The sequence below is a fragment of the Chlamydomonas reinhardtii genome, chromosome 6 (assembly GCF_000002595.2).
Source record: "Chlamydomonas reinhardtii strain CC-503 cw92 mt+ chromosome 6, whole genome shotgun sequence".
Lineage (NCBI taxonomy): Eukaryota > Viridiplantae > Chlorophyta > Chlorophyceae > Chlamydomonadales > Chlamydomonadaceae > Chlamydomonas > Chlamydomonas reinhardtii.
The window spans coordinates 7,431,188-7,450,708 of NC_057009.1; the positions used below are offsets into that span (position 1 = coordinate 7,431,188).

At 63.4% G+C, this 19,521-nt stretch overlaps 4 protein-coding genes across 4 annotated transcripts; 2 read left to right on the top strand and 2 right to left on the bottom strand.

Annotated features, from left to right (window-relative positions):
* Positions 1–1,220: 1,220 nt before the first annotated feature.
* CHLRE_06g299900v5 (uncharacterized protein) lies at positions 1,221–6,092 on the top strand. The gene is made up of 4 exons (XM_001691387.2): positions 1,221–2,069; positions 2,816–2,895; positions 3,089–3,153; positions 3,410–6,092. The coding sequence occupies exons 1-4, from the start codon at positions 1,897–1,899 to the stop codon at positions 5,315–5,317; spliced, it is 2,226 nt and encodes a 741-aa protein (XP_001691439.1). The 5' UTR covers positions 1,221–1,896; the 3' UTR covers positions 5,318–6,092.
* Positions 6,093–6,204: 112 nt separating this feature from the next.
* On the bottom strand, positions 6,205–7,428 carry CHLRE_06g299926v5 (uncharacterized protein). The gene has a single exon (XM_043063576.1). It carries the CDS (start codon positions 7,089–7,091, stop codon positions 6,837–6,839), a length of 255 nt encoding a protein of 84 aa, XP_042924282.1. The 5' UTR covers positions 7,092–7,428; the 3' UTR covers positions 6,205–6,836.
* A 122-nt stretch (positions 7,429–7,550) lies between these two features.
* CHLRE_06g299950v5 (uncharacterized protein) lies at positions 7,551–14,112 on the top strand. Its single transcript, XM_043063577.1, has 8 exons — positions 7,551–7,718; positions 7,820–7,950; positions 8,247–8,329; positions 8,425–8,464; positions 8,593–8,645; positions 8,779–8,838; positions 9,077–9,479; positions 9,584–14,112. Exons 2-8 carry the CDS (start codon positions 7,915–7,917, stop codon positions 11,804–11,806), a joined length of 2,898 nt encoding a protein of 965 aa, XP_042924283.1. The 5' UTR covers positions 7,551–7,718; positions 7,820–7,914; the 3' UTR covers positions 11,807–14,112.
* Positions 14,113–14,613: 501 nt separating this feature from the next.
* On the bottom strand, positions 14,614–19,500 carry CHLRE_06g300001v5 (uncharacterized protein). Its single transcript, XM_043063578.1, has 7 exons — positions 18,252–19,500; positions 16,669–18,024; positions 16,422–16,475; positions 16,089–16,232; positions 15,700–15,794; positions 15,499–15,542; positions 14,614–15,259 (listed from the first exon to the last, which is right to left on the bottom strand). Exons 1-7 carry the CDS (start codon positions 19,470–19,472, stop codon positions 15,132–15,134), a joined length of 3,042 nt encoding a protein of 1,013 aa, XP_042924284.1. The 5' UTR covers positions 19,473–19,500; the 3' UTR covers positions 14,614–15,131.
* Positions 19,501–19,521: the final 21 nt, after the last annotated feature.

A 19,521-nucleotide genomic window follows, 5' to 3' on the forward strand; every position in this document is an offset into this window, starting at 1 on the left:
CTGGCGGCGGCGGCGGCGGCGGCGGCGGCAGCGGCAGCAGCGGGGGCGCGTGCGCGCATCTTGGTAGCGGAGGGGGCGGGAAAGGCCATGTGGAGGAGGAGAGCGCAGCGCCGCCAAAGAAGCGGCGCAAGCGCGCAGGCTGAGGAGCCGGCTGGCAGGGGTCGTATCCTGCGGGGTGATGAAAAAACGGCCAGATGGCCGCCGTCTTTTGTCTGGGCACAAGGCGGTTTGGGGGCTTCTCCATAGGAATTCGGACGAAACCCGCCCCAAACCCGGGCCAACAAAGTCTCACCCCAGACATTAGCCCCCGGGAGGAAACGGCCGAAATGGCCAATTGATGTCTGGAGACATTAAGGTAGGAGCCCTGCCGGCTGGTGTCTAGGTAGCGGTCCGTGGTGGGGCTGGCAGGGCATGCGTAGCGGCATGACAAGAAGTGCGGCTGTTGGCAACTATGCTGCGTCACCGGGGAACACTTGTTAAAATGCACGCGCGCCGGCGGCCCCGCAGACCACATAGGCACCAAGCGGCACCAAGCACTGGTACTGGTAGGGCTTCTTCACCAGCTCCTGGTGACGTGGAAATCTGGAATCCATCTGGGTCAGATGCGCACAGACTGTTGGGGTCTGGGAAAAAGCTGCGCACTGCTGGACTTCGCACCCTCCGGACCAGATGCCCACGAATGCCAAGTTCGGGCCCGGAGGACTACAGGGGTGACTCTAGGGCGTGGGAATGGATTTCTCTTCGGCTGGGAGATTAAGAGCATCAGTATTACACCAAGTCGTTTACCTGAGGCCAACGCTGATAGCTTCATCTCGCGGGGTCGGTCTGCCCGCCAGGACAGCCAGTAGTGGTCCCGGAAACGCAGGACTGCTGGCTCCAACGACACGCGGGTTACACGCGTGGGCAGGTCATTCGCGTTACGATTCTTTCTTGAACAATCATGTATCTGTGCAGCTGTCGCAGCAATGAGCTAACGTGCCAGCGCAGGTTTTGGGGCTCCTGCGAGGCAGCTGTCCCACGACTGGCGGTCGATCACCGGGGTCACCCTCTCTTGCGTCTACCACGTTTCCTCCTTCACCTCCTTCAGCTCACGCTAGATAGAGAGTTGCTTTGAAAGATGATGACTGGGGTGAGCGGTGCCGGGCAAGTAAGGTGCGTTGGCGTGTGCGCCCGCCTGGTGCTCGTTCGCTTCCAGTTACTCGAGGCGCGCGAGTCCGTCGGCTCAAGTGCCAAAGCGCGCCATTTTCTTTAATGGATGGACGTCACCATCCTCACACTGGCGCGAACCTGTAACTCGACACCCAAACGACCTTTTGGGCGCCCGCCAAGCCGCGAGGGTCAACCCACCATATTTTCGCGGGGCTCTTGATTGGGACTAGAGAAACAAGCAATTTACATTCATTCGTACAGCGTTTGGTGGGGCAACTCAAAAGGCAGGTGTTCGGCAAATTCGCCTTCGGTGCCGCAATGGGGTGGTCTAGGTGGTCGCGGTGAGCGCGGTGTCCTAGTCCAAGACCTGTTCCAAGACAGCACACACGCTACCTCCACAACCAAACACACACCGGATCATCAACTGCCTCTATTTGGGCAGTCCATCACGTCCTTCACCGTTTTGAGACGCACCTGTTGCTTTTTTTTGGGCAGCAACTGGTCGAGCGCGTTAGCTCCCGGCAGCCGGTCCATCGTCTTCACACGACAATTACCTACGTATTTGCGCCTAGGTGTTGCTAGCGCCAACTCGAGTTCTACCCCAGCAGCAGCGCCTAGCTCGACCTTCACGGCCGTCAAGGTGACAGCTCTTCCGCTGTGAACGACTGCTCCTTCCTCGTGGAGCAATTCTCTGCGTAGCCCTGGCCTCCTGCCAACTTTGACCGTGACAAGACATCCCTCGGCAGAATGGAGTCCCCGGTCGCGTCACTCGACCTCTGCTCCGACGGCCAAGGCGCCAAGTGCAAGAGCAAGGCTATTCTGAATCGCAGGCCCAGCGGTTATTGGAAGGTCTTCTCTGCGTGGTGGCGCGGGCGCTTTCAAGCGCTCAAGACGCGACCGACCGTCCACGAGGTCATCGAGTGAGTCCCACAGCCACAGCTGAACGATTAGCCTAGCTATGGGATGCCTCTAGGGACTTATGGCAGCTTGTTCGGCGTCAGGAATCGTTTCCGGTCGGTTGGAATGCCACATTATGGCACACAGGATCGCCGTCGCGCGCGGCTTCGCCGCTTCTCCAGCGCTGGATTTCTCGGGCAGCCTCAGCAGTAGTCGGCAGCCTAGCTGTGTTGGCCGGGGATTCGCGTAGAGAATGCGGACAGCCCTAACCGCCGTCGCCTCGAGCTCCTACCAACCTTGAGCAGCGTCCCAGCACCGTCGTCGCCAGTGTCGCCAGCGCCAAACCCTCTCCTCCACCACATCCGCCGTCTCTAAACCCACTCCTCCACCAAATCCACCGCTCCTCAACCCACTCCGCCACCAAATCCGCCGCCCCCTAGCCCACTCCACTCCACCACCAAATCCACCGCCCCCTAAATCCACTCCGCCACCAAATCCGCCGTCCCCTGACCCACTCCGCGCCCGAATCCGCCACCTCCATACCAAGTGGCTGAGCTGCGATCATGCGACCGCTCAAGGAGACCCCTGTATTGCATGGAGCATCCACAACCCCACCCTCTCCTCAATCCTCCTCTCACCTCCTCCGTCCCTTCCTCCTCTCCCTGCTCCCTCTCCTCCATGCATCGGCCCCTCCTCCACCTCCTCCGCTCGCACAACCACAACCACATGCTTGCACGTGTGTGGCATTGGTGCGGAACTTGTGGCGTAGATGGTACAACAAGAACGCTGCCACCTCGTGGTCAGCTGGGCAGGTTCCCAGCCTCAAGGCGGTTCTGCGGCAGAGCAAGGGTGAGTCCTTGGGTTTACGTCACCTGAACCATTACGACTGGAGGGGGGAGCAGCTCTTGCCGAAGAGCTCCGTTTGGTTTCCACATCGTAACCAGGAATTGCAACAGGTCAAGTTGGAAACATGCGCCTAACTTCCCGTCTTACCTGCATCTAACTCTCGCCTCCGCCTTCGTGTTTGGTTGTGTGCGTGCAGGCCTGCGCCCCATTGACGGTCTTAAGGAGTACTTTCGCGAGTACCGCAAGAAGCGGAAGCAGCAGGTGCGTGGGTAGCAGCGTCCAGAAGGGGCTATGACACCGGTTGTTTGAGCCGGGTCCACCGTTCGGAGATCTTGCTGCCGCTGGGGATGTCAATACATGGACATACGTGGACATTGTTGCGTTGCAAGGTTGGGATTTTGCGTCGCGAAGGGCAGGTGAATTTGCTGGGGCTCCTGCTATGGGGTTGAGGCGTGCAAATGACGATGTTTGCAGCGAGTCCTAATCGTGCGCACCTGGTTCTGCTTCCTTTCTACAGGGTGGCAACGCGCTGACCGCCAACGAGGACGCGTCAGCGTCTCGCCGTGCTCGCCCCACCAAGCGCCGCCGGGCCCGCTCCTCCCGCGACGACAGCTCTGATGAGGACGAGATAGAGGCGGAGCTGAGCGCGTGCTCGGACGAGGAGGCGGAGGCGCAGGCGTGCAGTGACGACGGCGACATGGCCGAGGCGGTGGTGGCGGAGTGCCAAGTCAGCACTGCTGCCGCGGAGGAGCCCTCTTGCACGGCCGCACCTGCGGCCGCCGAGAAGGCTTCCGAAGCAGCGGCCGTTGAGTGCGCCCTGCCGGCAGCGCCGACCCTGCTGCCCGGCGGGTGGCTGCCCGGTGTGCCCGCCGCCACTGAGGCCGCTGCTGCCGGCCCCTCCGCAGACCTGGCCATGCAGCCGCTCATGTTTCCGGGTGCTGAGCAGGTCAACTTTGCGCCGCAGCCGTCCTTCGCGCCGCAGATGCAGCAGCTGGAGTCGCCATTCACACCCCTCGCCGCCATCCCGCCGTTGGCCATGCCCAAGAACGCAGTGCATCCCGCGGTGGCTGGCTGCATGGTGCCGCTGGCCGCTGCCGGCTGCAGCAACAGCTGCTCGCCCTCCCTCTCTGCTGGCCCCTCGCCCGACTTCTTTGACACGCTGCCCTCCGCGCCCTTCATCGTGATCGCCGCTGTGCCGGTATGCCAGGGCCCGCCGCGCGTGACGGCCCGCACGCGGCGCGCAGCTGCAGCCACGCTGCCGCCGCTGGCGTCATCATCATCGACCCCCCTGACTACGGCGGCCCCGCAGCAGCAGCCGGCGCCGTTAGAGGAGGAGGAGCATGCGGCCGACCGCTGCAGCGCGGGAGGCTGCATGCCGCCGTCCAGCGGTCGCGCCATCCACCACCAGGGCTTCGACGGCGCCGGCGCGCACTTCTACCCGCACTATGGTCCGCCTCAGCCCTACACCGGGTACCCGCACGCCGTCTGCACCTGCTACCCGCCTCGCCCGTCGTACCCCGCGTACCGTGCGCACTCAGCAGACTGCAGCTCTGGCGGCGCCGGCGCCAACAGCGGGGGCTGCGCGTCCATGCCTCCCCAGTGCTTTCCTCCTCCCCACCACCAGCACCAGCCCGCTTGGGGCTGGTATGGCCCGGAGTCGTCTTGCCCCTACCTTTGCTGCGCCGCGCCGCCGCCGCCCTGCACCATTGCGGGCTGCCGATGCAGTTCGCCCATGCCCTCGCCGCCACACATGCCCTACGCTGCCTGGCACGGACCCCACAGCGCGCCCGCCAGCTCAGAGCCTTGGGAGGCGGCAGCCTCGCCGGCGGTCCAGCACGGTGGCGCCGGTCACACCAGCGACGTGGAGGTGTGCAGTAGCCGGGGCCCGGAGCACCGCGACCAGCAGAAGCAGCAGCAGCACGCCGCGGCCATGATGGCCATGATGCACCACGGCCGCCCTGCGCCCTTCGCCTACCCGCACTTCCAAATCCACCAGCACCACGCGCACCCTCACGCCGCGCCCTGCTCGGCTTGGGCCCGCCACAGCATGCCCGCATGTGCGCCGCCTCCCTGCGGCATGGTCACAGTCGGAAGCACAAACAGCGTAGCGTCGCTGGAGGCGGAGTCCGGGTTCGCCGGCGCGTCCTCGGCCGAGCCTTGCCGCCTGCAGCGCACGTCATGGCCATTTGCACACGACCAGCAGCAGCCGCACGCACCTGCGATGCCATCCCCGGCACCGGAGGCCGCCGGTGCCGTACTCAAGTGCGCGGCGGGGATGGCCGACTGCGACGCCGCGCTGCCGCACCTGGACAGCCTGGGTGCTGTTGGGCGTGAGGGACTGGACCATGAGCTGGGCATGGCGTGGGAGAGCTTCCTGAATGACGGCACCGATGCCATGTTGGACAGCGTGCTGGTGGAGGCTTGAATGTGCATAGAACAGCTGCAGCACGGCATTGATAAAACACTGTTAGGCGGTGTCGCATGGATTGTGACTGGAATTATGTACGGATGAACTGGGCGCGCCGGAGCGCACGTGACCAATCTGTTTGAAATGAACGTCATGACTTTGACGCTGTGGAACTGCTGTTGAACATTACGTGCAGGGGAGCATGGTATGTGTAGGCTAACGCGCCAGGCTGAGCATTATCAGATTGGTCAAAAGCATCTGGGTACCGGATCAGACGAGTGGTGGTACAGTCGGCTGTCAACCTTGTTTGCCTCCTGCCGTGTACCTGCCACTTTATACGCACAACACCTCAGTAGTGAGCAGCACGTGAGCTGACGTGGTAAGGGCGTCTTGCATTGTACAAGACTGTGTGAACAACTGCTCTGGTGTGCGAGTATGTTGCTCTGTATTGTGATCAAGTTCAATGGGCTTTGTGGCGTCTGTGCTGCCTGGGAATTCGGCCACACGGCCAACATGCATACTTGTCGTTGATCTGGATTTGCCGTGTAGAAATACGATAAGAAGTTAGTCCTGACATTGTACAGCGCGGAGTAGGAATGTGCGCATCAAGTAGATGGCAGGGCTGATTAGTCTGGCAGCGGGTACCGTATGTTCGAGATAGAATCCCCTCGCGCAGAATGGGCTGCGCTCAGCCCATGACACTTGTCTGTTGCAACACACTGGCTGGAAAGCCTCCCAAAGGCTGCAGTGCACGCAGGGAGCGCATGATGGATGCATGTAAACCAGGCGGACTTCGATTCCATGATCCATGGACAAAAACCGCTGGGTGGGAACTTTGCATTCGGGTAACGCAGGAGCAGGGAAATTGAACTGTAAAGGGCCCGCATACGGTACTGAGCGCATTTGGGGTCCTGTTAATGTGATAGTGGCATACGGTAGTGCATGCGTCACAGGTTCAGCAGGCCTGCTGCACAACATTACGAACCTGCGCCATCATGCCCTCACGGTCTCCCACACTCCCACCCCCCGTTCGTAAAATGAGTACGGAAACCGCGAACCCAAACTAGCCCCTCCGCCATCCACGTGCGCATACCATACTTGCGTGCTGGCATGACAGCATGTCGGGCTTCAGAGTGATCTCCGTGTATTGTCGCATTCACATGGGTTACCGGTCCGTCACGCTCGATATTGCTGCCCATATCACCCCGACCAGCACTGCCAAGCGCAAGCGGTGCTGCTGCCTATGCCATCGCCATGGCCACCGCCACCCCCGTGAGCAATTGCAGAACCAGTCACTTGGTGTATCAGTGACGGACTGCGTGGCTGCGCAGGTGCCCTTGGAGGTGCCGCCTCCAGCTACGGGGCGCACATGAGGGCTGGCGCAACGGAGGAGCAGCTGGCGTCCAGCAGGAGCATTCGTTACTGCACCCAGTCCCAGCTTTCGTATCCGCATGTCATGGGGCAGCCTGGTCCCTCCGCCGTGATGCAGGTCGCACCAAGAAACCCGTGGAGGAGCTGTTTATGACAGAGGGTGCGATTAAGCATCGGGAGACGGGAGTGTAGAGCGAACGCGCCGCCGTTGGCTGAATCTGAAACTGCGGCACGGCGGCACAGCGGCTCGCTGGCAGAGAGCGGACACGGAAGTGCCGCCAAAAGCAAAAGGAGGCGAAGAAGAAGGTGGAGAAGGAGAGAAGAAGCAGAAGAAGAGACGGGATTTGGGAGGGAATCCCGTCGTGACTTGTCCCGAAGCTGTCCCGACGGTGGGCTGCAAGGGCGATCTGCCTCGCTGCATTTCATTGGGCAAACACAGCACGGCCATGTCGCCACGACCAGGAAGGTTGAAGCATACCCGCACATTCGGGGCCTCAGCCCGCCAAGGTCAGGGGCCCCTGGTTGGGGTGAATTCAACCGCCACGCGTGCCTCGCTCCTCGAGCACCCAACCCTATCGCACATTGCTCCTGGCTTTCAACCGGCCATGAGCTGCTGCTCTCACGGACTTCGTGTGACCGGAGTATTCTTCTCGCTCGGAGCTGACGAAAAGCGCGAGGGCATCAACCTTGTTCCTGTACACCGACGGCGAAGTCACCAAAGCCGCTCAACCTCAGGGTGAAATGACATGGCTGTATTATGTTTGCTCATAATAGGGATGCTGAGGGTCGAGTCTCGCCTAACGCCTCATCGCTCGGACCATGCGCGGGAAGAGAAGATGAAACTTCAGCTGGTCGGGTTTAAGCCTCATAAAATCAATCCTTTACTCAGAAGGCGCTTGGTAGTATCACTACGCTGTCAAGTAAGAACGGGACTAAGCTTCAAGCTACTGCGCCCAGGCGAGGCGTTCGTCAGCTGCAACCGTGCTCCCTCTAAACACAATTATGGACGTTGGGACATACTGCTCGCTCAGAAATTAAAGCTTTAGCGGTAAGGGAAGCAGAACTTACTCTTTTGGCAGCATCAATCCTTCTGTAGGAAGGTCCCGGCTTTGGTCTAGGCACCCTGAACCTTCCTTACGTCAATTGCAGGCTTGCGGCCTTCACGGCTTTGCCCAAGAGTCCTGTTTGGCGCGCTCGGCATTGCCTGTTACAGTGCGGTCCGTGGCCTGCGGTTGTTCGCCATAATGACATCTGGCAGCAGTGTGGGGCGGCGCCCTATGGTAAGAGTTCGAAGCATGGAAAGACCCGCGTCTTGGCGGTAGCAATGGACAGCACTTGCTCGCTCGCTCGCTCGCTCGCTGTGACGAGCGTCGAAGCGTGCTTGAAGGAGTGCGCGGCGTTGCTCTATCTTGCGGTTGCCTGGCCCGCTTAAGACGGTCAGTGTTTCAAGCGTCGCAGCCAGTCCGACCAGCGGTTGGCCCCACGTGTCCTAGCTTCCGAGCCCCCGGCACTCTTTCTTTGCCCGTCCGCAAACACGGCTTTGCCCTGCCCCGCCTTGACCTGACCCAACCCACAGGGCTTCTTTGGGCCCTTCAATAAGTGGTGGAGTAAATTCTTCCTGGACCACGGCCGGCGCCCGAGCAAGACCGACATAGAGGCGTGAGTCGGGGGAGTCATCGGACACTGCAAAACCATTTACGGACGTCTGCACACCCACGGTTTAACGCGCAGAAACGATTTCTTTCGATCTGCAGGTGGCGCGCGGACAATATGTCATGGAGACCGGAACTGACGGTGCGTGGAGGGGGACACGCCGCACACGAGCAGTATTGGGGAGGGTGCGGTGGCAGGAGGCTGTCAGGAAGCAAGGACACCGCACCCGCAGACTTACGAGCTCAACCCGTTTGTGTCCACATGCGCAGGTAGAAGACATTGTCCAGCACTCGAAAGGCCGTCGTGACCCGGAGAAGAACCGGTGAGCGGGACAGTGCCCCAGACTAGGTTTCAGCTAGGGTTGCATGCCAGCCTGGCACTGACTGTGGGCTTTAGGTTTACCGCAGAAACCGCCAGCCCAGTTGCGCGCCTTGCATGGCCTCGTATGTGTGCAGGCAATACTTTGTGGAATATCGGCGTAAGATGAAGGCGGCAGCCAAGAAACCCACACGCAGGTGAGGTTTGCGGTAACGCATGTGGCGGCCGCACTTGCCGTTACCATGTGGGTCGCAGCCCGCGAGGTCACAGGCTCAGAACCATCATGCGACACAGCGATGGAGGAGCGGAGGCTGTTCACGTGTGTATCAAACAACGGCAGCCAGCCGGATGGACACGGCAAGAAACACCCCTCTGTTTCTGGTGCCACTTCCTGACATGACTTCATGCGGTGTAAATTGCGCTGGCGCAACGCAGGGCGTCACGCCGGCGGCGGCGCAGCGGCGGTGCGGCGGCGGCGGCACGTGACGTTGACTTGGACGAGGAGGATGAGGAGCTGGCGGAGGGCGCCGAGGAGGAGGAAGACGAGGAGGTGCAGGGGCCGGGGCAGGCAGCGGAGGGTGCCGCAGCGCAGCTGGAAGTGGAAGCGGAGGGCCCGATGGCCTCACACGCGGAGGAAGCTGCCGCCGCGGCGGAGCGCTCGGAGCAGGGTCTGCCCGCCTTGCAAGGCGGGTCTGTCCTGTCTGCTCTGCCCACTCGGGCTCCCGGTGCAGCGGGAGTGGAGGCGTTGCGGGGCTGCGCACCTGAGCCTGATGCCCTGCGTGTGCCAGCCGAACGCGGCAAGTGCAGCTCGATCGGAGCTGGTGCTTCCTCTAGCTCGGTAAGCCGCCCAGGCAGTTGCGCGGGGGGGGGGAGGGGGGCTTCCTGTGCGCGCGCACGGGCTGCTGTTGGTGGATGCAACACACATGCAACGCACGTGCGCAGGTGCCGTCCGCCTCTGAGGGCGAGAGCATTCTGCCCAATGGCCCTGCCGCCGCCGTCATCAGCGCGGCCGCCGCCGCGGCTGCGGCGGCCGCCGCCACCCTGGACGCCACGGACTCGGCCGCCGATGAAGCCGTGTACTGGCCCGGCGGGCAGCTAGAGCCCAGGAGCGCGCAGCTGTCCTGCCACGCGTCGCCGCTTCATGGCGATATGCTGGCTGGCGCCGGCGCTCTCCCTAGCCACTTCGCTGCGGTCGCGGCATCTCGCGCCGCGTCGTCGGCCCTGCCCGCCGTGCACCTGCCCGAGGTCGCGCTACCACCCAGCGCGGCTGCCGCGATGCATGGTGCCGTGCCGCTAGGCCTGGCACCGCGGGGCGCGCACTCCCTAGTGGGCCTGGTGACTCAAATCGCCATGCGCCGCACCCGCGGGCCCTCCACCTCCGCGCTGCTCCGCCGCGGCAGCGCCGCGCCGGTGTGCGGCGGAGGCGAGGGCGGTATCGGCGGCGGTCTCAGCCACCAGGGCAGCATCAGCGTAACGAGCGCCGCCGCCAGCGATGCGCCGCTGCCGCCGGAGACTCTCCTGGGCTTGCTGGGACCGGCCGACTTCGGTGGTGCATGGGGTTGTGGCGGCCTGGGCCCGTCATCGTGGGCCGCGGACTGGGACTCCCACTCCAGCTGGCCTGCGGAGGTGGGCGCAGCAGCCGCGGCGCTGGCGGGCTGCGAGGCTGCCACAGCCGCATGCGGCAGCGGCGTGCCGACCTGGGCAGACCTGGGCAGCAGCAGCAGCTGCGGTGACGGCAGCGCAGTCGACATGGCTCGGGTGGGGAGCAGCGCGGGGCCATTGGAGCTGGCGAGGTTTGCGACTGCGCCCATCCTGCCGCCACTGAGTTCGGCGGCCGCGTGCGCGGCCGCTGCAGCCGCTGCAACCGCGGCTGCGGCCAAGCCACCGGCCACGTCGGCGAGCGCGATACCTCTGGACCCGGCGCGACTAATGTGCGGCAGCATGAAGCGGCCCCTAGACCTAGCACACGCCCCTAGCGCCACAAGCCTCACGGCTCTGGCAGAGGTCCAGGGCGGGCCGGAGGAGTCGCTTGCGAAGCAGCGCCGTCAGGGGATCCGCATGCAGCGGCGGCTAGAGCAGCGCCAGCTTCAGCACCAGCCGTCCGAGGTCCTGGTGTCGCCGAATGTCTGCGGCGAGGGCAGCAGCACCAGCATATCGGCTCCGGGTATAGAAGCGGCTACTACGGGCCTGCAGCACGCGTCATGGCCATTTGCACACAACCAGCAGCAGCCGCACGCCCGAAACGACCCCAGCAGCGGCGGCGGCATCACGCACTGCCAGCTCCACCTGCATTGCGACATGCGCCTGCTGCCGCAGCTGTCACCGGCGCCGTGTGAGCCCGCACCCGCTCTGCCGGCGGGCCTGTCCGGCGCAGCAGGCTACGCTGGTGCCGCCAGCTGCAGGCATTACGCCAGCGCTGGCCTGCCCGCCTATGGAGTGGCCGGTAACGGGCTGCTGGTGCACCAAAGCCAGGCTGCCAGTACGCTGGCGGCGCTGCCGCTCAGCATCGCCTCAGGCAGTGAGCTCCAGCGTGGTGTGTCGCCCACGCTCCCGGCTGAGCCGGCGCCCTGCCCAATGCCCGCCTTCTTCATGATGAATGGCTACGGCTGCACATACGATGCGCCGTCGGTGCTGGTGCGCTCCAGCAACCTCGTCGCCGCGACTGCTCCGCAGGTGCTGCAACAGCACGGCCGCGGCCCGGGCACGTCACTGTGGGAATGCGAGGGCGCAGAGGAGCAGGCGCAGCTCTGCCGCGGCGTCGCGCCCGCCGCCTTCGCCTTCGGAGCGGCGCCCGCTGCTGCTGCAGAGGCTGCGGCGCGCGCTGCGGATGAGGAGGCGGGGGCGGATGCCCTTGGCTGGTTGGACAGCGTGCTGGTTGACCCCGAGGCATTCGACGCCATTGCCTGCGCCTCTCCGCGGGCGGCAGCGGGCCCTGTGCAGGGCGCCTGCTTCAGCTCGCCATTCCTGTCCCGGCAGACTCCGGAGCAGCACGAGCAGCAGCTGCTGCAGCAGGGGCACGGCGCGGGCGCGGGCGCGGGCGCCAGTAGCTGTGGCGGCGACCAGCACGTGGATGGCGGTGATGGCATTCTGCTGTGCAGCGACAGACTGTTGTCGCTGAGCAGCGGTGGCTGCGGCAACAGCAGCGGAGTCTTCATTCTTGTGTAGGATTGCGAAGCTATTCTTCCTTTCGTGACACGGGCGGACGGGCACAGGTGGATGCATGTACTTTGGCTGCCTGAATAACGGGCCCCAGCACCTGAAGGCTCATGTTTGGGGAAAGTGCTCGGCTGGGTCGGTGTTCGTTATCGGCGCATGTGTCACGACGTCTGCGCGAGAGAGAGCGCTTGTTGGGGCTCCCGTACGGTCGAGGTGCTCCTTGCAACTCTGTCCACAAGAAACATAACCCAGACAACAGGCGGTGTGGCAGCAAGCCAACATGGGCTGCCGCTGATGGAGCCTGCGTAACTTATCGTGTGATGTTCTGTGCTGACGTGAAGAAGACGGCAACTGTGACCAATCCAAGCGACCACCTGACGTCCGATGTTATCGCACCTATTTTTATGCATGGGGTTGTGAGCTGCTGGCTTGGGCCGCCCACGTGATATGGTGAAGGCAGCTCGACTGCCTCCGGCGATGTGGCCTGTGCTAGCAATGTTATCGTTGTTCGCGTGCCTGTGTGCGGCTTTCGTGGCGCATGGTACGGTGTGTACATTTGTTCTCGGGATGCTGATGGGCCGTGGGCACTGTTGCGGCATGGTGGGCGTTTGCTCCCAATAGGCGATGCATTAGAACTGCAGGGGAAACGCGCGCACTGCTGGTTCCAGGCACTGAAGTGTGGCTTCTCAAATTGTTCTTCGCAGCTGACGTAGGCAGATGTTGCAGTGGCACTGCTGGAACGATGTGGGCGACGCCGGTGATTCCCGGCGGCGATGGTTCACACAGCTGTGGCCCTTCGCAATTGGCTGCAGGAGTGCCCTGTCCGCTGCTAGGTGTCAGTTTGTCATCTGGCGCGATGCTGTATTATAACGACGTGTCGTGAGCTTCCAAACGTGGGACTCCTGGCGAGTGCACATCTGCACGCGTTACAGTGGTGCCCGCAAGTCTGGTCTCACAACACCATAAAGGCAGGCGCATGGTTTTGCTTTGATCAGGGGTTGAGACGTGTTGGAGCATGAAATCCAGCGGGAAGCTGGCGGTGAGTGGAAGGCCACTGCATTTCACAACGTAGCGCATATCACATCCAACAAGCTGCGCCTCAGGTGTTGGACGTCTGAGGGAGTCACATGCTGCAAGGGGACGAGTAAGAGAGGCGTAGGAAACTAGCAAGCTGTCGGCAGACCGGGCAGGAGTCCTGGTTACGGCAAGCTCTTTAGGTCGGGTATTGCACGGTAGATGATGATATACTAGCTAACGCATCGGATGTCGGGTGTGCAATGCGCACACGCCCTGGGACGCTGTGACTCCGTACAGGTCGGGTCGACAGAATACAACATAGAGATTTCGCGGACAGGCAGCGGAGATTTAGGGGTTGGCTGGAGGCTGGCAGGGGAAGATGTGCGTGCCTTGGGACGTGCCACTGGGATACCTGCAACGATGACATCAACGTCTGTGCCCCCACCAACATATTACGGTGGGGTGTGCTGTGTCGGAGAATGAATGAAGCCGTGGGCGCAGTCGCCACGGGCGGGTGCCGGAGAGTTATATCATCCGTATGGGCTGTGGGGCAGGCGCTGTGCTCTTTCCTCATTCATTCAGTACCGATAGAGGCCACGAGTTGACTGGTGGGCTGCTGCAAAGTGCCGAATGAGGCAATGTGATGGAAGCATGAAGCTCATGCTTGACCAGGCCGGGAACGACCCCTTCCCTGGGTCTTGCCTGCGGCCAGAGCAATCCGACGCGCATACCGTATGTCGACCGGGGGAATGCATTCTTATTAGGGCGGCAAGATATTTGTTAATGCCTATTGCATGTAAATAGGCGGCGGGGAAAATTCGGGCGGAGCGAGAGGTGCCTTCGCTTGCATATGGCTCCACAGGTGTATCGGAAGGCCACGACGATTCCACGGCGTGGAGTAAATGGGGTGGTCTGGTCAGGTGCGGCGATGAAGTGGCGGGAGCAAGCGCTACCACCTGTAACCCCCGCCGCTCCACCCTGTTCAGTAACAGTGCCCTGTGCTATCGCCTGGGACTTAGCCTGTTCGCCAACCTGTCCCTTTGCATGTCCTGTCTTTGATGCAGCCCAGACGCCCGCACCTGACCTGGACAGCAGGCAGGCGCGGTGTATGTGCTGCCCCAGTCACTCGTGTGTCACCGGATGTTTGCTGGCTTCTTGTGCCTCTCATGAATTACGTGTGCTGTCAGATTTAGAATCCAAGCACAGTGTCACACAGGGGAGGTGTCACGCACTAGACAGGCGTGGAAAGCCGGGAACGTGACGATTATCAGTTACATGGGTTCAAAACTTGTGACGCCCTTCACAGCTTTACTCCTTGCGGTCTGGAGGCGTAACGTACCGCTGCGTGCCGCTTGTCACGGTCACAGTCACACTCATACGGACACAGGCTTGTCCTTCGTGGGTGGTAGAGTTTGCGTGTACCCATTTGCAGTCAGTCCTGCCTGATGCTGCGGGGCTCAGCCCATTTCCCAGCTGCACAAAGCTGACACCCTCTTATTTGGGCTGGGCCCCCGGAGCTTCGGGCGTGCTTTCCCCCCAAAACTACTCCGTGGGAATCTACCCGCACCCGTAGTCCTTGGGCTGCGGTGGTGGCTGCAGCGGCGGCGCATGGCCTGGGCCCCAGCAGTGGCGTTCACGTGCGTGGCAGAGGGGCATGCAAGGCAGGTGGAGAACTGCTTGGTCCAGTTTGCGGTCTTTGCCAGTTGGTGAGCATAGCGTGGCACGGTGTGTGGTAGGCCGCAGCAGTGAGGAGTGTTGGCTAGAGGAGTTCCTGCTGTTTGGTTGATTGCTGGCTGTGCTCCCTCCCTCCCTTACATGTCGTGCTGGGCACCGGTGGCGCTGGTGTTCTCCAGGTTGGTTTCGGGCGCATCCTTTCTGGTAGTCCCAACGCCAGCCCGGCCGGCGTCGTCCAGCCCAGCCATCCCAATACAGCAGCCACCTTCCGTCAGCCAGCCATGGGCACGACCGTCCACAGCGTTTACCGTCGGTTACGAGGTAACATGTGAATTCGCAACTTGCGCTACTGACTGCCTACTCTCGTGCCGCCTGCAAGCCCACTCCGCCTTCCGCTCTGGTCTACGTACGCATTAGTTCCGCAACACTCGTCAATAGCTTGGCAGCGGGACGCGGCTGGACACATGGCGGGCGGTGCCCGAACCAACCAGCCTGGCTATGTCCGGGAGATGAGGTTGTTTAAAAGTATACTTGGCAAGTCGCCAACCCCTTGCTTGTAGTCGCAGTGTTACACAAGACGCCGTCGTCTCAAGCGCATTTAACACTCCCACCTTTTCCCTTCCCAGCAGTGCGCCCCCTGTCGCTACATCCCGCCGGCGCCTCCGCTAGCCGGCGTTGCTGAGGGCACCCCCGGCGTGAACGTAGAGACCAGCCCTCCGGGGAGAATGAAGTTGCCGTAAGGCCCGAAGTTTAGAGACGTGGTCGCGAATCCTGCGGCGTCACCCAGCGACGGGATGCAATGAAGCATGCACTCATGTGCGGTGGCCCTCTCTCCGCGTAGAGCTGCTTGGCCTGAGCGCTGCATTAGCTCCTCCACCACAACGCAAAGCGCACATGGGATAGAGCAGAACGGGCCTGTGCACAGTGGCCTGCAATCCTGTTGCAATGACCAGGTGTTGGGCGGGTGACCGCTACTTAGCGAGCGCAGCCTACCCACGCGCCGGGCTTACCCGGGCCAGTGCCTGTCAGCACCCAGTTGGGCTTGTAGGCAACCCTGCAAGCGGGCATGCGGCGGGGCTGGTGCGTTTGGTGCCCCAGTATCAGACACCGGATTGCTGTTGGCAACACATTACCGCCTGCCCACCACCACAGCCGGGCACGCACATGGCTGTCTACACCCCATCCTATACCTCCCCCCCCTGCTTGCTTACCGGTCCGTGGTGGTGGCGCCGCTGCGGGACAGGGCCGTGAGCGTGAGCGACTGCGGCAGCAGGCGGCCCCAGGGCCCGCGGTCCACCAGGGAGCCCTGGAGGCACAGGGCAGGCATGTGTGTGCGTGTGTGTTGGGGAGGGGGGTTAGAGCACAGGGAAAAGTAAGCTCGGTGTGTTTTACGTGTGTGTGCGTGTGTGTATATGTGTGTGTGCGTGTGTGTGATGTGTGTGTGTGCGCGCAATGTGCGTGTGTGCGTGTGTGCACTGTCACCGGGTCGGTCACTGTGACAGCGCCTGCCAGCCGGGGCCCCACCATTCCACTCCCTCTCCCCCTGCTCGTCTCCCCCTCGCCCCCTTCTCCCTCTCCCCCTTCCCCCAATCAAGCCCACCAGCAGCTGCAGGGCGGTTGTTGCCACGCCGTTGAGGCCGTTAAAAAACAGAGTGCCGGCGAAGCGCAGGCCGTTGGATGACGTCAGCGCCGAGGTCCGCGTCTGGTCGTACAGGTCCGGCCGGAGGCTGGCGACCACACCGCGCTGAGAGGGGCGGGGAGCGGTTGGTTGGGCGGTTGGGGTGGTTAGGCAGTCGGGGCGTTTTGGAGTTGAGCGGGGTCGCGATGGCCACGCGTGTGTGTGTGTGTGTGTGTAACTGTGTGTGTGTGTGTGTGTGTGTGTGTGTGCGTGTGTGTGTGTGTGTGTGACTGTGTGCTGCTGCCGCTCGCGCACCTGGGCCACGGACCCAATGCCCGTGTACTGCAGGACCGTGGGGTTGTACACGACCTGAGGGCGCGGCGGGGGCAGACCCGTGGGCAGCGGATGCCATGATGATTTTACTGGCGCAGAGTGACCTTCTGGGCAGGGTTACTGGTGCAGACAGATAGTGGCCATGCAACGAGCAGCGGAGGCAGAGGCGGCGGCGCCGCGGCGGCATGGAGCGGGGCCCGCAGCCACCCCTTCACCCACAGTCCCGCACCTGGTCAGTCGTTACGCCCAGGAAGGTGACGAGGTCCCGGTCCGCACACAGCAGGAAGTTGTTGGGCTGGCAGTTGGGGAACAGCTCATTCGCGGCGGTTAGGTTGCTGGCGCCGCCGCCGCCACCTCCAGCTGCGCCACCACCGGTGCCGCTTCCGCCACCACCATTCGCAAGTCCTCCGGGACTGCCGGCCCCACCCATACCAGGAGCTGCTGCCCCACCACCTGCCCCGCCGCCTGCAGCGCTACCAGCACCCGCGCCGCCGCCTGCACCTCCCGCCCGCAGCTGCTGCAGCTGCAGAAGCAGGTTGTTCAGCACTGGCGGCCGCGGCTGCCCACTTGCTCCCTGCCGCAGCTGTTGCTTCTGTGACGCGGGTCCGCCTCCGCCACCTGACGACAAAGCCGAAGCCGGCACGCCGCCATCAAACGGCTGGCCCAGCCCACCGCCGAGGACTCCGGCCATCAGGCGGCGGCGGCGGCCCTGCGTCGCCGCTGGCTGGCGTCCGCTGGGGCCTCCTGCTGCTAATGTGGCACCGCCGCCAGCACCGCTGCTGCGGGCACTACTGTCACCACCCACCCCACCACCAGCACCAGCACCATCTCCATCACCAGCAGCACCGCCACTACCTAATCCTGTGTTGGCATACACGTCCGAGTCGTAGGCGTCATCGGGAATCCAGCTGGTGGGGGCATCCCCTCCAGCCTTCCCCGCCTGCTGCGCCTGCTGTGCCTGCTGCGCCTGCAGACCGCCGGTCGCCTGCTGACCCCAGAAGGTTGGGTCCGTCGTTGCCGAGCTCGCTGCCGTGCGCGACAAGCCATTGGCACCCCCAGCATTAACAGCCCTGCCAACACCACCAGTATTGTCAGGTCCTGCCTTTGCGGCTGCTCCCGCCGCCGCCCCCGCTGCCGCCGTGTCCACCGCCCCGCCTGAAGCACCGGCGGCGGCGGGGAGGCCGCCCCGGCGGTACAAGTCGTACAGTGCCATCAGCACGTCACGTGAGCTGCTGCCCTGCAGGGAGGTGGGGTCCAAACCCACACCCACGCCCTTGGCTCGCTGCAGCAGCTGGGACAGCAGGGCGGGGGAGGCCGCGCCCCCGGCCCCTCCTCCTCCTGCCCCTCCTGCTCCTCCGGCTGCGGCGGCTGTGCGTAACAACGCATCGGCAGAGCTGGTGCCACTGCCGCTGCCACCTGTGCTGCCACCTGTGCTGCCGTCCGTGGCAGCACTGCTACTGCCGCTACTGCTGGTGCCGCTGGGCGGGGCCCAAGAGGAGCCTGCCAGGAGCTGGGAGGTGAGGGTGTTGGAGCGGATCAACGCCAGCAACTGATCCTCCGTCTGCGGCAGTGGCATCGAGGCCGCCTGCAGGAGCAAGGGGCGACGTGGAGTACGGTATATGCCCGAGCCCAACGGAGTAGTCATGCATATTGGTAATGTGAGAAAGCCACGAGACAGGCATGTGCGTGGGAGGCAGCAAGTAATGAAAGGATCAGAAAGGGTAACCGCGAGCAGCGGTGCAGAATGCCAGGCAAGGAAGTATAAATGTCAACGTTATCGAGTTCGCCACATGCGTAACCTCACACACGCACCTCTGTCTGCTGCAAGAGGGCCGGCACCAATACAGCTGAGGACTGCTGCTGCTGCTGCTGCTGCTGCTGCTGCTGCTGCTGCTGCTGCTGCTGCTGCTGCTGCTGCTGCTGCTGCTGCTGCTGCTCGCGCAACGCCCCTGGGATGCCTGTTTGCTGGTCTCCGCCGGCGGCTGCAACACCCAGCGCGCCTTGTCCCGGCCCCGAGGCCCCGCCGCCTCCACCAACCATGTAGCCACCTCCACCCCCTCCCCCTATCGCGCTCCCTCCCACTCCCACTGCTCCGCCAGCACCACCCAGCGCTGTTCCTACTCCAGACGCGCCGGCGCCCACCGCGCCACCGCCGCGGCCCACGTTACCCCTGCTACTTGTAGCGGTGCTGCCTCCCCCCAGCCCGGCTGCACCCCCTGTCCCCAGGCCGCCAATCAGCCGCCCCTCCGCATCCAGGGACCCCACGAACTGCGGGTTCCTTGACAGTAGCGCCGACACGCCCACATTCGTGCCGCCACCCATGCCCAACCCGTCATTCCCAGTCATTGACGCCAGGTTGTACATACTGCCCGGTAGCGTACCGGCACTGGCGTCGCCGCCAGTGCCCAGATTGTCGTACGTCCAGCCGCTGCCGCCGAGCCCCATTCCATTGTTACTGCCCATGAGGCTGCCACTGCCGCTGCCGCTACTGCCGCCGCCGGCATCGGCTCCCTGCAGCAGCTGTAGCAGGCGACGCATGGCGGGGTGGGCATCGGGGTCGGGATCGGGATGAGAATGGGGGTGGGGATGGCGTAGTGCTGCATTGTCTTGGAGGTGGGCGATGTGGTCGTGTGCGTGGTGGTGGGTGGCGGCGACGACGGGGCTTTCCCGCCGAAGCCACACTGACACGGGTTCGTGCCCGGCGCTGATGAAGAGACCCCAGCGGCTCCCGAGGGGCTGTAGGTCTCCGGCGTCCAGTGCCGACTGCGCCGCACCCATACCGTCAGGGCGTGTGCGCAGCAGCAGCTGCTCTGTGGCTGCCACTGCCTCTGACGGCGGCAGCCAGTGCCAGCGCTGCGGGCCCTGCTCCCCCTGCCCATGCGCCTGCCCTCTAAGGCCCAGTGGCCTCGCAGCTGCAGCCGCCTCAGCTGCGGCCGCGAGCTGTAGCAGCATGTGCAGCAGTGGCGGCAGCAGCAGTAGCCATAGCGACAGAGCCCTGATGCGGCGGCCACACCTGAGCCTGCTGGTCGCCATTCTAGGATCGGCCGGTGCCCGGTGGTTTAGCAGCTCATCGCGCTGTCGC

Excerpts from the sequence above, each read along its gene's own strand:
- CHLRE_06g299900v5 (XM_001691387.2), top strand. The coding sequence starts at position 1,897 with ATGGAGTCCCCGGTCGCGTCACTCGACCTCTGCTCCGACGGCCAAGGC. Across the intron at positions 2,070-2,815 it reads ACCGTCCACGAGGTCATCGA|ATGGTACAACAAGAACGCTG; the intron begins GTGAGTCCCACA and ends CTTGTGGCGTAG. Across the intron at positions 3,154-3,409 it reads GCAAGAAGCGGAAGCAGCAG|GGTGGCAACGCGCTGACCGC; the intron begins GTGCGTGGGTAG and ends TCCTTTCTACAG.
- CHLRE_06g299926v5 (XM_043063576.1), bottom strand. The coding sequence starts at position 7,091 with ATGCAGCGAGGCAGATCGCCCTTGCAGCCCACCGTCGGGACAGCTTCG.
- CHLRE_06g299950v5 (XM_043063577.1), top strand. The coding sequence starts at position 7,915 with ATGACATCTGGCAGCAGTGTGGGGCGGCGCCCTATG. Across the intron at positions 8,330-8,424 it reads AGCAAGACCGACATAGAGGC|GTGGCGCGCGGACAATATGT; the intron begins GTGAGTCGGGGG and ends TTCGATCTGCAG. Across the intron at positions 8,465-8,592 it reads CATGGAGACCGGAACTGACG|GTAGAAGACATTGTCCAGCA; the intron begins GTGCGTGGAGGG and ends CCACATGCGCAG.
- CHLRE_06g300001v5 (XM_043063578.1), bottom strand. The coding sequence starts at position 19,472 with ATGGCGACCAGCAGGCTCAGGTGTGGCCGCCGCATCAGGGCTCTGTCG. Across the intron at positions 16,476-16,668 it reads TGGGCGTAACGACTGACCAG|GTCGTGTACAACCCCACGGT; the intron begins GTGCGGGACTGT and ends CCGCGCCCTCAG. Across the intron at positions 15,260-15,498 it reads GCTGACAGGCACTGGCCCGG|GATTCGCGACCACGTCTCTA; the intron begins GTAAGCCCGGCG and ends GTGACGCCGCAG.